The sequence below is a fragment of the Drosophila subobscura genome, chromosome O, assembly GCF_008121235.1.
Source record: "Drosophila subobscura isolate 14011-0131.10 chromosome O, UCBerk_Dsub_1.0, whole genome shotgun sequence".
Lineage (NCBI taxonomy): Eukaryota > Metazoa > Arthropoda > Insecta > Diptera > Drosophilidae > Drosophila > Drosophila subobscura.
In genome coordinates, this window is record NC_048533.1 from 6,431,781 (window position 1) to 6,448,159 (window position 16,379).

At 44.7% G+C, this 16,379-nt stretch overlaps 1 protein-coding gene across 1 annotated transcript in view; it reads left to right on the forward strand.

Annotated features, from left to right (window-relative positions):
• Positions 1–16,379, forward strand: part of LOC117898888 (zinc finger protein rotund) — a 37,499-nt gene that overhangs the window by 3,108 nt on the left and 18,012 nt on the right. The window contains 5 exon segments of the mRNA XM_034808571.1: positions 4,311–4,826; positions 9,578–9,679; positions 11,087–11,126; positions 12,983–13,033; positions 13,160–13,464. Coding sequence (XP_034664462.1) covers positions 4,311–4,826; positions 9,578–9,679; positions 11,087–11,126; positions 12,983–13,033; positions 13,160–13,464 — 1,014 coding nt within the window.

Genomic DNA, 16,379 nt, shown 5'->3' on the forward strand with positions numbered 1-16,379 from the left:
GCGCTCGCCATTTCGCTGCTGCTGCTGCTTCTGCTGCTGCTCCTGCTCCTGCTGCTACTTACAACAAACATGGCCATAAGTCGCTATAGCTGGAGCTGGAGCTGCCGCCCCGTAGCTCCGTGGCCGGGATCCCGCAACCAAGTCCCGAGACCGGACCAAATAGCTCGCTTCCGCTGTCTGTTTTCCTTTTTTGCGAGTTTTGTTGTCCTGCTCTGCCGCTGCCACTGGCACTGTCGCGTCGCTGCTGCTGCCGCTGCTCCTGGCAAGACTCTGTCGCAGTCAACGCCGACGCAGCGATTGTTGCATGTGGCACAGCCCGAGTTTGTTGCCTTTGGCGGGAGTGCAACTGTCGTTGTCTTCAGTTCGCCAGGGCTTGGCCAAATCTATTGGTCGCGGTGCCACGTTGCTCGCTCGCTCGCGCTCGCGTTCGCGTCTCCGTGCTGCGTCCCTTTGCTGGTTAACGGTTTCGCGGTTGACAGCAGCAGCAGAAGCAGCACCAGCTGCCGCGATTAGACAGTAGATGGCGCCATCAGACATCTGCAGGGAGGGCTGCAATCGTAATTAATCAACACAGGACGAGGGGTTTCATCTGATGGTAGTTGAGGGGTCAAATGGATTAAAAAGGATTTCGCTTTCAATGTTTGGTGGTGCGAGATGATAGGAGGATGGTAGATAGAGCCAAGGGGGTACAAAATTATTCTTATATTATCATGGTAGGGATATTCTACTGATGGCGATCCATGTCTAGTTTCGTTTGGCTTAGGATCTAGGAGAGTTAGAGAACAGAATGTAATGGGTGATGAGTAATAGATTAGGGACAAATTTCTTAGAGCTTATTCAGAGACATCCAACAATCTTATTAACTTATACACTACAGTTGACTTTAGATTCCTTCAATAGCATATTTTATCAGACTTTACTATGGCCACAATTCGTACTTTTTCATAACTTGGCAGCAAATTGCCTCCTGACTGAACTTTGGCTGCCTTTCAAGCCCCTCGCCCACTCCGAATCCATACAACAGATTCCGGGGTCGCTCAATTGTGAAAGGAAATGTGGCACATGCTGTTATTGTTGTCCACGCCTACGGCCAACACAGAAAAGAAGGTCCACCATCACATCATCTATAGAGAATCCATACAGAAGGACACATAGAGCTGTTTCCAAAGAACCTACACACACACACACTCACACACACTATCTTAAACAAGGAGCCAACAAGAAAAAGGAGAGGAATCAAAATAATAAAAATCACAAACATGAGCAAACCGTATAAAAGAAAATCAATCTGCCCTGCTGGAGGAGCACCTACATACATCCTCCCTTCCTGGCACCAACACCCCTTGGCGGCACTCAACGTCGCGCAAATTCAGCTTTTATTTTCTATTTTTTTCCCTTCATTCTTCGTTTGCTTCTTACGAGGAAAATGCTGCAGTGCCGCGCTGAAACTGCAAATGTATGTCTTTATAACGGGGCAGTGTGCATATAAAAAGGGGACAAGGGGGAGAATTATAAAATAAAATAGGAGGAAAAAAAAGGGAGAACAAGCTCTAGAAACAACAAAAAGCAGGAAGGAGCAGCGGCAGTAGCAGCAGCGGAATAGCAGGAAGGAGAAGCGAAGCTTGAAGGAAGGTTACGGTGGAGCAACAAAACATTCACAACACACAAGAGTCGCCGTTAACACATACACATTATCTGTATGTGTGTGTGTGTGTGTGTGTGTGGTTGTATATACATTTAGTTCGCGCGCGCTCGCAATTTTCTTTTGCCGCAGCTTCCCAGCTCCATGCCTCTTCAGCTGCTGCTGATGCTGATGGTGCTGCACTTTGAGTTCCAGTTGGGTTTTTCAGTTGTTGCAAGTTATCCCACGCTTGCTGACTGCCCCTGACGTGGACGGACGCAGACGGACTCACGGACGGGCTAGGATACACTACACACACACACATACAGAGACAGAAACAAACATAAACCTGGCAACAAAATGTGCATCTTACCGGGGGCAGCACTTTAACTGAAACTACGGCATCGTCTGATACTTTAAGTGAACGAAACAGCAACCGTCTTACGGTATAGAGTGATATGCGAACCGTTAGAGCGTCTCGTCGCGAAGGACGTATACGTGATACAACAAAAGCTACACCTCATCCTTTATCTTCCCTCCGCAGTGGCGGACCCAAGTGAAAGCTTAAATGAAGTTCCTCCATAACAAAAAAAAACACATACACAACAAACGAACTATTACTAAGCAGATAGCTATGTAAACTTATAGTAGATAAATCAACCAAAAATGCAACGCAAAGTTCCTATCACGTAGTGCAAAAATCTATATTTATAAATCAAATCTACAATATTTACACATAACAATAAATAAGCTAAAATATTTATACGTATAACCAAAGATATTAAAAAGTTGTACAAAACAAAAACAAAATTGCCATGAGTTAATTTTGCCCAGAATATTTTAAACCTCTCATTGGATCATATTTATTCACTCAACGTGTGACAAATCGCAGACAACCCAAACAAAAACCTAAACTCTCGCCACACATCAAACGGCCACAAAATGAAACCATCATAAATGAAAAGTAAACCAACAAACTGACAAATAAAGAACCCATCCAAACCCAAACAAATAAATCATCATCGAGAGAGAGGAGCGGAAACTGTTTGCTAAACAATAAGCAAAACATCCACAACAAATAAGACTAGCAAAATATTCAAAATAATACAAAAACCGGATCCCCTCAACACATGTCCATTATGGAGGACACACACACACATAGAAATAGAAAAATCGTAATAAAAAACTAAGGAGAAACTTTTTCAAGGTCATTTGTGGCAAGTTTCTGGGTGGCAAATCATTTCCATTTGTTTCAATTTTGTGTGCATCTAAAAAATGGTGAAGCGGATACCTCGACGAGTAGAAAAAGTTTTTGAAGTGCAGCAGCCCCCACAGGCGGCCTCCTACTCACGTTCTAAAATAAAATAAAAGTTAAACCAAAATAAAAGAACATAGAATTTGGGTGAAAAGTTTTTCCAACTCTTTTTTGGCCCATGTGTGAGTGTGTGTGTGTGTGTGTTTGTGGAAAAATCAAACAAACTGTGCTTCAGTTAGATAAATTGCTGTAAGCTGGGGTGCTATTCGTGATTCGTTCCGGATTTTTCCGGTGTGCCCAGCATTTGAAAGTGAAATTGACTACAAAAGGAACGTTAAAACTGCTGCCTACATTTGGGCGCTGGGGCGTTTGTCATGCACGAACTCATAAGCAAATACAACCATTCGAGCCATCCGAATATGAACATGGACATGGAGAGGCTGAAGGATCATCTGAAGCGCCACCAGACCCAAGAGCTGACCAACTACATGGGCGGCGCCTCTTCATCCCCATCCCCTTTCCTGATGCCCGCCGAATTCTACAAGAGTCTGCTGGCCAGCGCCGTGCTCCAGCAGCAGCAGAAGTGCGATGCCATCCGCTTCTACTCCCAAACGCCATCGCCCATCCCAGCCACGAGCTCGACACCATCTCCGTCCTCCGCACGCTCACATCTGCCCAGTAATTTGTTATTTTCCTCGGCGGCTGCTGCGGCTGTTTGCGTTGCGGCCGCAGAGTCCGCATCAGCGGCAGCGAAGCGCGGCCAGCAGGTGAAGACGGAGCGGGAAGAGCCTGAGCCGCAGGCACCACAGGGAGATGCTAGCCACGAGGAAAGAGCAGCAGCAGCAATATCAGCAGCATGTGCTTGAGAAGAGCTCTGGACGACAGCATGTTAGTAAGGGTATCGGGGTTGGTCAGAGGTTTCTTTCTGAGGTTTCAACTTCTCCACTTGCACAAAAATGTTAAGACAAGTCTTTTTGGTACAATTTTGAGTGCCTTAAATGCTTAATACTACATTAACCTTTGCTCTTTTTTGAATGGTGATAATTAAGAGCTTTGCACAAGCCAATTTATGTTTCCTTCCATGCAGAAAGGTCAAGACTTCCGAGACTCTACCCAATGAAAAGTTCTGTAGAGAGTTTCAACCACCATTAAGAGCTACTTTTACATATACTTATATGAACATACCCCCATTTTATCAGCAATTAAAAATACATCCCAAAAAAGCTGATTAGATATGTAACCCTCTAGAAAGTTTCCAAAAAGGGAAGGTCTAGCCGCCCGCCAACAATAATATCATCAAAAATGTTCAACTCCATTCATTCAATTTCATTTTTCATGCCCAATACATTAACCAACGCACACATCTCTGTACGCATAATGTTGAACAAAACAAAAACCCTTTTCACTAAAACAAGGAATAATTTTTCATTGCAGAAACCCCACAGCAGCAGCAACAACAACAACAACAGTTACTCGTGGTCATCCAACAACAACGAAGTTGTAGCAACAACACCACCAACGCCACCCATCGAAGGCAACGCCACCCAAGCGACTTCAGTGTCCGCAATTAATTTGAATCAGACCCAACCCGCATCACAGACGCGTCCGAACTTTGGCAGCTCCATAAAGTCACCACCAGAGTCGGACAACGCGAACGCCAACGCCGCCACCACCACCAACGCCACATCGGCAGCCGCCACGTGCAAAAGCCAGGAGCACCACTCCGGCTCCAGTCCAAATTCGAGGGCCGCTTCTGTGGCCTCTGCCGCCGCTGCAGCTGCTGCTGCTGCCGCTGCCAATATGCCGATCGGCGGTGTCCAGGGGCAGAACCCCACCCAGGGACTGGTCCACTGGATGAGCGCCGTGATGGCCGAGCATATGACGGGCCAGACGCATCATGATCCCACCGCAGCCGTGGGCATGCACTACATGTGGAACGGCAATGTGGATGTGAGTATCATCAAAAGGATAATACGCCTCGTAGGCGTGGCACTTGCAAATTCCAGCCAACTTTCGACTTGTCGCCAAAGTTTGTCTTGCGATTTTTCTCCCTTTCTTTTTTGTACGTAAGGACAAACTTTTGGTAGTTAAGCAGCGAATGGGGGCGAAAAGTAAGGGGCAACTTTTCTACTTCCCACTGCAGTTGGCACTTGCAGTTTCCACTCGCTGGCCCGAGCCCAATGGCGGGTACTTGCCTCTATAGAGGGAACTCCTCCATAATTAAGATGCAAGTGGACATCTCTGGCTAACTGAATTAAATGAGTGATGCATAACGAAAAAAAACGCCCTATTGCTAACTGGATTTAAGAAAAAATTGAGATACTTTTTTGAGAATTGTATCAACTAGTTTTGCATGAACACTTTATCACGTTGCTGTTGGATCTTATCAGACTTTGTATAAAACAACTTCTACTGCTACTGAAAAGTTGTGCAAAGTTCACTTGCAAACGACAACGACCTTAACCCTCAGCGAAGTTGAAAGCCCAGCTTCAGGTCAACTCATTACAGAACTCATTCCATTCCCCTGTACTGGAGACTCGCAACCCTTTTTTTCAGCAATTTCAGCAGCTCATCTATAGCGATTCGTTACGCCGCCAAGTTGGGCAAAGACCCTTCCCATCCACCCACTTCCTATCCCCTTTGGGGCTGCACTTTCACTCGACAAAACTTCGGGGCCAGGCCAACAACTGGCCGGAACTCAAACCATTTACTGTCTGTTGCTACATGGCCAAAACCGTACCCGAAGCTAAGCCAAAGCATCCTGCCCCATTCTACTGGACCCTCCACCTTCCGCCATCCCCTGCCACAGCAGACGCGACGCTGAAAAAAATCCTTTTGAGCAGCGTGGTCTCCGCCCCTCCTGCTTATCGCTCGCACTCCGTCTCCTTTGCAGTTCTGTTTTTCTCTGCTCTGTTTTTGCCTTCTGCTCCTGCCACAAAATCTCCTTGAACGCGTCGCGCTCTCTGCTCGCGTGCCAACGGGGGAACAGGGTTGGGGTCGTATTTCTTTTTATTTTTTTATGGAATTTTTTCTACGTTTTTCAAGATGTAAACAAGTTTTTCTTTGCGCAACGCGTTAAACATTGTTTTTGAAGAGTTTTTCCCTTTCTTTGCTTTTTTTTCCTTATTTTCCCTTTTGCTTTTCATTGAGCTTCAGCGAGTTTTTTGTCAGTTTTTCCACATTTTTTTATGGAAGGAGCAGCGAAATTATTGTTTTGAATGGAGATTGATTGTCTCCAAGGACAACGACGTGTCCAGGCAGAAAGGTTCACCTTCACTAGCCTCATTTTTCTCTCTCGCTCTCTCTCTCTTTTTACATTTTCCTCTCTTGCTCTCTTTCTCTCTTTCTTTCCCTGTATCACTTTCTCACTCTCTTGTGTCCCATTCAATTGACTCGTTAGCAAAGTCTCTGGGAAAAACCATTTAAAAACTTTGCTACACCCGCATGATTCTTAAAGGATAGTTAATTAATTTTTAAAGTTGAACAATGGCCTCATGCCCTCTCTATCCCTTTCCTTCTCTCCCATTCTCGCTGCTTCTGTCTCTTTCTGTTGGTTCAACAATCAAGATATTTTTTGCTGCTGTTGTTGTCACTTGCATTAGCGAAATTAGTTAGCCAGGAGTGAAGCTGAGCGAAGTTGGCAGTAAAGCTCACTAATTAATTTTGAAAGCAATTGCACTTAATTTTTTCTTAGTCCTAAGACTTGACTTTTAAGAAATGGGATTTGGTTAGCGGAGCTTTAGGAAAAACATTTATTTATCAAGAAAACCCACAGTTTTTCTGGGATTCAGATTAACTTTTTGATGAAAAATGTATTCAGATATTTTCTCCGACAAAGCGCTTTAACACAAACCAATCTGTTTCCCATAGAATTCAATAATTAAAAACAAAGAAAACCAAAAATGTATACCCTTAACCACGGCACGATTTCAAATAAAGCTTTGCAATTAATACTTATGCTTCAATTAGTGGGAACAAAAAACCCGTCAATGTGATGCCGAAGAAAAAACGTGAAATGCGAAATGCGAAACGAAATGAAAGCCAGTCACATGAACTCCCAGAAACTCTGACTAGAATCGAGTACGAGTCCAGACCGGAGGTTGTAGCTGTAGCTCTGACTAATGGGGGGGCCAGAGTCACGGCAGAACGAATCGGGAGTTAGACCAGACAAAAAAAAACAGTGGGATGTGAAAAAGAAAACCGCCAAAACCGCAAGCAACTTCAATTTTTTAAAGTAATTGCAGCAAAGTTGAGCACAATTTTTGTGTGACAACAAAATCAGCAAGGACCTATTCCTAACCTCAGAGCCCAGGAGCCGCAGGACGCAGCAGTTTGGCGACAAAAAAAAACAGGAAAAAAACAAAGATGAAACACAAGTGCGGATGGTCAAACATTTGAACATGAAACAACAAAAAATTCAGTTCTAAAATGCGAAAAAAATCAATAGAAGCAGACAGTGGCAACATGACTAAAAAGATGTGAAGGCAAAAGAAGTTAAATAAAAATGAAATGCACAGAGGAGTGTAAAATACAAAAAAATACACACCAACCCAATGCATAAGCAAGGTGAGGGCAAACCAGGGCATGTCTTAGGAGTGTGGGGGCGTAGATCCCTGCAAAGGTTGCTACAATGTTCCCAACACGCTTTGGGGTTTGAGTCTCTGTTAAAGTCTGGACGTGCAATTGCAAAAAAGACCAAACAAAAAAATCCGAAAGAGGAGAAATTTTCAACGTTTTCCGCCTAATTTTTTGCACTTTTTTGTATATTGCATAGAAGCGCTGCCTTGCCCCCTGTCCAGCGGCTACATCTCCCCGTCCCTGCCACCCAACCACCCCTACCCTTTGGCTCTGCCCAAAGTCGACGTCTCTGCTCTGATGATGCTGCTTCTGCTGCTGCTGCTCCCTGCGAAGGGGTTAAAAAATTTGTTTTGATTTTTTTCCTGTAGAAATTTTTTTCCGTTTTCGCTGTTTTGGAGCTTCAAAAAGGGGAGCATGAGGAGAAAAACGACACAGTGTCCTGTGTGTGTGTGAGGCAGAGAGAGAAAGAGAAAGCTGCTGCTGCGCTGAGCCATTTTTTCTTTTCGAAAATTTTCTTTGGCTCTCCTTTTTTTTGGTTTTGTTCATTTTTGCTGCGTGCTGGAAACCCAAACTCCGGCTGGTCGTAGATGGCGGGGTGTGTGGGGACAGGCGACGCCTTCCTATTGCCGACTGTATGGCTGGCAATGTTGGTTAGAGAGGACTTCCGTCCATGTCCACAGCCATGTCCATGGCTCTGGTCATCTTCATCAGCAGCTGCGTGTGTGCGTGTGTGTCTGTCTGTCTGTCTCTGTTTGCATTTTTTCCTAGCCCACCTACTAACTAGTCATGGCTGCAGCTTCACGATGTAGAGCGTATGAGCGAGGGGGCACAGATAGCGAATGAAAGAAAAAGAGAGAGCTACAGTATGGGAAAGAAGAGAGAGTGGTGGATGGGGGTGGTAGTTGGTCTCCCATCCGAGAGGATGGTCAACTATGAACCTCCACAGGAGCAACTAAAACAACAAGAGTGCTAACGCTCAGCGGTTCACACCCACACACAGACAAAAACGCACACAAACACACTCCTCAGCACCACATATGTGAGAGCCTATCACACACTGGCCAACTCCCCCTTGCGCTATGCAACACTTTTTTAGTTTTATTTTGTTTTACTCCTGCTGCCTGTTTCTTCTATTTTTTGCTGTTGCGTTTGGCCAACACCAAAAGCCGCCGCACTTTTGCCGGTCTCCTCGGCATCGCCGTCGCCGTCGCTTTGACACCTCGATTGCGTGGCGCGCGGTTTTCTATTTCAATTGACACTCACATTTATTTGTATTAGTCTTTCGAGCCGAGCCTTTCGACCACTCGTTATTTGTTTTTTTTTTGTCCATGTGACTGCTCTTCCTGGTTTCGAGTTCGAGCAGGGTTGATATTTTTTTGGTTGTCAATTTCTGGGATTTTAGCAAAAAATTAGGGCCTGGTTTAGAGTAGATCAATGGGAAAAGGATTGCATTGTTGGAATGTAACAAAACAAGCTCTTGAAAATAGAAACATTGGATTAATGCTTATGAAATCAGATATTAATGATTTGCAATTTGTTGAAGTGCCACAAAACAATGGCTTTAAAAAGGTTCTATGAATTGATATCGAAATAACAAAAGAAAGTTTTTAAATAATATAGTTAACTGAATTAAAAAAGTAAAAAGGACAAAAAAGAGACCACTTTAAAATATACTTTTTTTAATGTTTTTTCTTTAAAAAAGTATATAAAATATACGAAGCAGAAATGTTTTATTTGCAACGAATCGCATTGTTGGAATGTCAATAAAACATGTTATTTATCTGTAAAAAATTGATTTAACATAAAGCTTCAATCAAAAAGAAGTATTCTTTTGTGTGCTATTATTGCAAAAAAATAGTAAACGACACTAAAAAACACATCAAAAGTCAAATCCGTAGCTTTGTTTTACTTGAGATATCTTTAGTTATTTAACCAACTGAAATATGAGCAACATCCTGCTGTGGCATAGAGTCTCTTTTGTTTACTAAATCCCAACGAGAATCCTAATCTAAATTGTTCATCCCATATTTGCCTTTTCTATTTCCATATGCTGCCGCTAATTGACCAACAAAACGCTGACCGTAAAACAAAACCAAACATGGGCAAAAAAAAACACAAAACAGCATGCCAAAGACATAAGCGATTACAATCTTTGGCCGCCGACGCCGCGCAGTCATCAGCATGCCAGCGAGCATCATCCAATGTCCCTGAAACAGGAATACGAGGTAAGTGTCCCCATATATATGTATGTATGTGTATGTGTATGGGTGTTTTTATCTATAGATCCGTATCAAAATGTTAGCAAAACAAACGGGGGAATAACTTTATGGCATATGCATAACCCTCCCTCCCTCCAGACCCATCACACAACACAGCGGAAAACGAGAGCAGAACAAACAAATTCTAAGCTCGCGTGCCGCCAACGTTTTGGATTTGTTTTTGCTCCTCCTTTTATGCAACCCCACTCCTTATTCCACCACACGGAACCGAACCGTGGCACCCGCCCCCTATTACCACCCCCTACACACAAACGCCTGGTTTATATACTTTTATAGCTGACTGTGTCTGGTCGCTGCCAGACTCTGGGTTTTTGCTTTTCTATTGTTGCCGCTGCAATATTTGTATTTATATTTTCTTGTTGCATTTTGTGTAGGGGGATGGTAAGGGGGGGGAAAACCCCTGACCTATTCCCATCCTCTAAGCATATGGAAATTGTTTAGAAAAAAAGCCAGGCTGTCATTTATTTTTTGACAACTAGCCAGCCATCGGCATGCGGCATTTCAGTGGGAGTTTATTTTATTTGATTTCCATTTTCCAGCCATCGATATAGATAGTCCTTCCGTCCCTCCGTCCCCACCGCCTGGGTATCTGTCTGTCTGTGTGTTTGTCTGGGGTTTGTCCTAGGTCATGTCTGGTAGCTAGAGGACTTTAACCCATATTCACAATTTACATGCAATCGAAAGCTGTGTGGCATTTTTTCTATGCTACTCGTACTACTATTTTCTCTGGGTCTTATTCATCGTTTTATCTATCACTCTCGCTTTGCCGTCGGTTAGAATTTTTATTTATATTTTCTCGACCAGGATTTTCAGTCATTGGATTTGACGGTTCGCCATGGGTTTCACGGGTCTTTAGCTATGGGTTTGATGGTCCTTTTGCTGCTATTTGATTTGGTTATACTATTCGATTTGATGGGTTGACGGTTTTTGTCACGAATTTGATTTGCTTTTTTCCCATTAATTTATTGCTGGTTGGTTTTGCTGGCTTTGACTCATCCTGACAGCTGGCGAAAACATTTGTTATGCCACATGGCATTTTGCTTTTCCATGTGCAACATTTTTAATACGATTAGGGGAATCATTAGGAAATTTGTTTAAATATTTTGACAGCATGCTGCAAATTGTTTTATGGCCATTTGATTGGCGAGTGGCAAAATGAATATTTGATAATAATGTTAGGTGGACGATGTTAATTAAATGTGTGTGGAATATTTATGAATTGACATTAAACTACAAGCAATTAGCGGGCATTTGTTGGATTAGACACTACTAAGCAGTTGCGCAAATCGAATCAATTGAATCCCGTCAAAGCCAATTCCACTGATTAGTCATGAATTATCCTCTCCCTTTCAGGCCAAAATGAACGATCACCACCACAACCAATTGCAGAAAGGTGAGTCATTTGCAGAACGTTCCCCGGACTGTGTTGGCGGACTGTGAACGGACTGTGTGCGGACCTATCCCAATCACTTGACCTACCCGAAAAACCTGACTGACAACAATGCGCTTGTTAATTAATTGCTCAGAAAAACATCGAACGATAATCACGAATTTGCACAGTGCCTCCGATCTCAATGGAGGCAGATTCAGATCGCGGCGCGCGAACCACAGATCTCCACCAGATACCGATCTACTCGTAAGCCCCACTCAGAGATACTCCGTACTGAATGCTGAAAAGGGGCAAGAATGCAAAAGCTAAATTGGAAAACGCGTGCGGGCCACCGTCCCCTTCGCGGAACAACAAAAGCCTCGAAAGACAATGTACTCCCACGGAGTATCCGAAGCAGCCCAAAAATTGACCTTTAACAGGAGTTGTTGCTGCTACTGCTGCTGCTGCTGCTGTAGCTGCCACTGCTGCTGCAAGATGCTTACAAGATGTTTACATAAATTCCTAAAATGCAAACAACATTTTAGTTGTTGCGGCTGCTCCTTCTACTGCTTCTGCTGCTGCTGCTACTGCAACATTGACAGCAACACGCTCCCGTTTGGCGACTGGAGATCGGAGACTGCGGGCCATAGGCTGAAGGAAACTGGAGGAGGCTGGAGGGTGGAGGCTGGACCCCCGAGTGCTTGTTGGCGTTGACGTTGGCGGCAATGATCTCAGGCCGATAATGTCAACGCTAGGCAATTGGCCAATAAGGTTGTTGTTGCTACTGTGGATCTTGCTGCTGCTGCTGCTGCTGCTGCAGCTGCGATAAGCATCAGGCCACATTGTTACCATCGATGTAGATGTACTCGGATCTGTGTGCGATTCTGTTGCAGTCTCTTGATCTCTCTCTACCTCTCTCTCGCTCTCTCCTTTCGAACAAATTAACTAGATGGCAACTTTTACCAGTACTTTGATGGTGCATGGGTCTACCTCTGAATATATCTGTTGCTCATATTGCCACTGGTCTTTCATTTGAAATGCCGCAAATGGTTGGCGCCACTTGGCCAGCTCTCAGTAATTAACACAAATTGAATAGGGAGGAGGCCGCTGAAAGGATTTATATATATTGTTTGCTTATGCCCAAGCATTTATTGCTGCAAATGTTTTATTAGAGAAATGTTTTTGACATAACTGCTGGGGCGCCACAAGTGGGGGATTATAAAAGAATTTCCTCATTAACCATTGAGCGGAGCTGGCAATTATGTTCATAACTAGTAGATGATTGCCCTAAATCCTGCTTAACCCTTGCACAGCACAACACAGCACAGCACAGACAAACTCATTAACAGACTCACACAATTTTTGCACGCAAATGGCCTAAGCAAGCCATTCAGCGGCGCCCCCAGGCAGTAAGTCGAGGGAAAAAAATTATAAAACCCGTGCAAATGTGAAACTATTTTCACATAATTCCTCACCGCAGAAACAGCAACAGCAACAGCAGCAAGAGCACAGTCGAGCGATTTCCCAGTGGCAATCAGTGGGGCCAACTAATGTCTCAGTTTAATTAGAGGAAAGAGCAGGCAACGAACAACGGAAAACGAGTAGCCAGGTAGCCAGGTAGCCAGGAGACGGCACAGCAGAGAGGATGATGTGGTCAGGTGGCGACATGGTCAACGTGAGTGAACGTTAACATTTGCGGCAACATCAACAGCGTACAGGCACGACTCCGACTCGCACTGAGCAGAACTAAAGCATGGCCGAGACTTGATGGACAACCATGGGGCAGCATTAGACGGCGCCACACGGCTGACACACACACAACTCGTCGCAAGTCACAAGTCGCGAGTCCAAGTAATGCAACAACTCAATTGCCATTGCAGGTCACTTTCTGGATGACAATCGTCTGGAGCATCATGCGGTGGCCGGACAAGGTGAGTTACATGTCGCAGGCACTGCCAAGACAGCCATCCAAAGGGGGAAATGACTCATCTTCGGGATTGTACAAGCTCTGGATCACATTTCACTCGGAACATCTCCTTTCTGCTCTCTTGTTGCAGGTGGCCTGGGTCTGGGAAGTGCCGCCAATGGCGGTGCGGGTGGTGGAGCCTCTGGCGGTGGCAACTCCAGCCTGGGCGCCCCATCACATCATGGGAATCATGTGAGCGCCGCAGCCGCTGCTGCTGCCCATCATCACAACTCTGCGGTGGCAGCTGCCTCGGCGGCGGCCTCTCTTCTCGTCGTGCCCCAGCCCATCAATGCCAGCAAAATGGGCGGCGGACAGAGCGCGGTCGGTGCAGGGGCTGGTGGACATGCCCCAGGCGGTGGCAGTGGACGCAAGTATCAGTGCAAAATGTGCCCGCAGGTGAGTCCATAAACGATTATCCCGATTCCAATTTTCGCCAATCCCCCCCTCTACGTTGTTGCTGTTTGTATCTTAAGGGTAGTGGCTGCAACAGTTAAATTATGCTGATGCCGTTGGCAACTGTTTGTTGCATGAATCCTGGCCCAGTTAACCGGCGGGGGAGACGGCGACGGATCCGTGGCCTCAGAGGACCCGGACGAGACACCAGCTTTTGTTTACAATTTTCCAGTTGATTAATTCTGGGAAAAGTTTCGAATTTCAATGGCTGGGATGGATAGCAATGCATAGCCCTTCTCTCGTATCGAATTCCACTTTTTCTCACATTCATTCACGGCTCACATGCCCCACGCACTCTGTGTCATGACACTCAAGCCAGGACCAGAGCCAGGCCGAAGAGCCGCAGAGCAGCTGCAGTTGCCTCGTAAAATGTCAATTATGCATCGGCTCTTTCCATGTGTTGATTGCTGCTAATTGAGCTTATTGTTTTTTAACGGTTATTTGTGGCAGAACAGGGCAGGTGCCAGCTGTCGCAGGTGAGACTGTGCTGTTGCTGCTGCTGAAAAGAATCTCTGGCGGAGAGTCAGCGATATGCGTGGGACACAGCCTTGGGTGGGCTGAAGATCTGCTCACAAAGATCTTTGGAGTAGTTAAAGTCTACAGAATTGCAGAGCACTTTTCTGTATTCAATTATGCAATGAGGAAAACTCTTCCTTTGTGCCAGGAAAAAAAAACTGAATTGTAGTTACGGTTTTCTTGTGCAGCACAACAGCAGCATTGACAGCGTACGAATTTTTGGACGAATGATGTGTCCGGCCAGATATGCCACACCCACAATACCCACAAATTGCGGTGCGGAGCTAACAGAATTTGCAGCGCTGATGAGCGTTGCACACACACACACACATAAAACAGAAGGGGGCTAACATGGGCGGTGAGGTGTTCATTTGTGCGAGACAAAGTGAAATAGCAGCATGCCTAAAAGTATGCTACACTCTCGGTTTTTTTTCTTCTGGCTGCTGACTGCTGCCTGCTTCATGTGTTTGTGGGAGTGTGTGAGCTGTCATGGCGTGCTGGTATGAGTGTGTCAATTTTGTATTTCCTTTTGGCACACATGCTACGGCGTGTGTGTGTGTTGCACTACAGAAAATTAGTGCGTTTCTACGCTCAAAAGCGGCTGCTGCTACTTTTTTAATTACCCACACTTTCATTTTTTCCGATCCTGCTACTGCCACTGACGCTGACGCTGTTGCTGCTCCAGTAGCCGGACGCTGGCCTGACTGGCTTCGGCTTCGGCCTCAACATCGGTTCCGCACCCAGTCCCTGCCTCAATTGGAATTACTACACTTGGCACTCTCATCTGCACATTGGGCTGGCCGAACAAAAACCAGCATCAGCAGCATCAGCTCTTCGTTTTTTATTCTGTTCCCTGGCACTGGCCACATATTCCGTATGTGCCCTGCCCCACGCTCATGTGTGAGTGAGAGCCAGCCTATCATGTTAGTGTGTGCTCTGCTCTGCCACTTTCTTTGCGTCTTTTTTCTCTTTCGAATGGAAATGCTGGGCAGGGGGCAGCCTTGCACTGCTATTCTCCTCGACGCCTTTTTGTTGGAGCTGGCCAAAAAATTATGTTCACCATTTTTGGGCGAATGTCAGGAGGGGGGGGAGCCTTCATTTTGTATGTTTTTTTCATGGCAGCGGAAAACATGAAGAATGTATATTATTTTAAAATTATTTGTTTGATTAAAATTGAATCAGAAGATTGAATACAGAAATGCCTGATGTATAAATACTTTTACCAGACACAGAAAGAGAGAGACTGCGAGAGTCCCATGATTAAATGGGTTTCAAAGTGATGGGAATTTTATTCAGAAAAAGTACTTTGCAATGCTAAAACTTTAACATAAATTCCACACTGAATACCTTTGATTTTTGAATTCAATTTGCCATTCAACCTAAATCCTTTAGCACTAAAATTAATCATGTACTTGCCACAAGTTTTTTTGTAACAAAATATTTGTCTTGTGAACAAAAACAGAAATAGCTATTTCGTAATAAAAAAGGGCGCTCTATATGGACCACATGCCGCGCCCACTTGTTTCGGTCGACCGCCACACGGTTTACATAAAATTATAGAACACGCCTAGCAAAGGGGGCAACAAGAAAAAAAACGGCGGAATTAACTGAAATAAGCATAAAAGTATGAAACGCTTTTTGCACCATGTTATTATTAGCGCAACGCCACTCATGTGTCTGCATGCATGCAAGTATGTGTGAGAGAGAGAGAGACTCTCCTCTCCCCTTTCCACACACACTCTCACACATACGCATAATACGCTTTTATTATTTTTTACGTACATTTTTTAGTTTTATTTGACATTTGCATTTACTTTTTTCCACCATTCTTCTTTGCTGCACTTTTAACATTTTATATGTGTGTGTGTGTCCAGTCACTAACACAATTACACGAGTGGTCAGCTGCCCCTTTGGCAAAGGGGGCTGGTGAGTGGGTGGGGGGGACCGGGCAAGGACTCACACTATCAATTAGTGAATTACATGCGAAACAACGGGCGTAAAATGCTCTCGACCCAACACACACAACGCGGAAAAAGTGCTGAGAAAATAGAAAAATTGCGAAAAATTTGTTGCGCATACCAAAGCTTCCACTCACACATGCATAGACAGAAGCAGCACAAACACACAAATGCGATCCCTGTACATGCATACATATACATACATATGTATGTGTGTGGATATATATGTACATATGTATGTATATGCTCGTACAATTGCAACGGCTGTGTCTGTTATTCCCCTCATTTAATTAACAATAAAAATAGGCTAAAAAAGTCTAAAAAATAAAGTAAAAACTGCCTGCAAATTATGCATGCACACGCACACACTTGCATACATACATA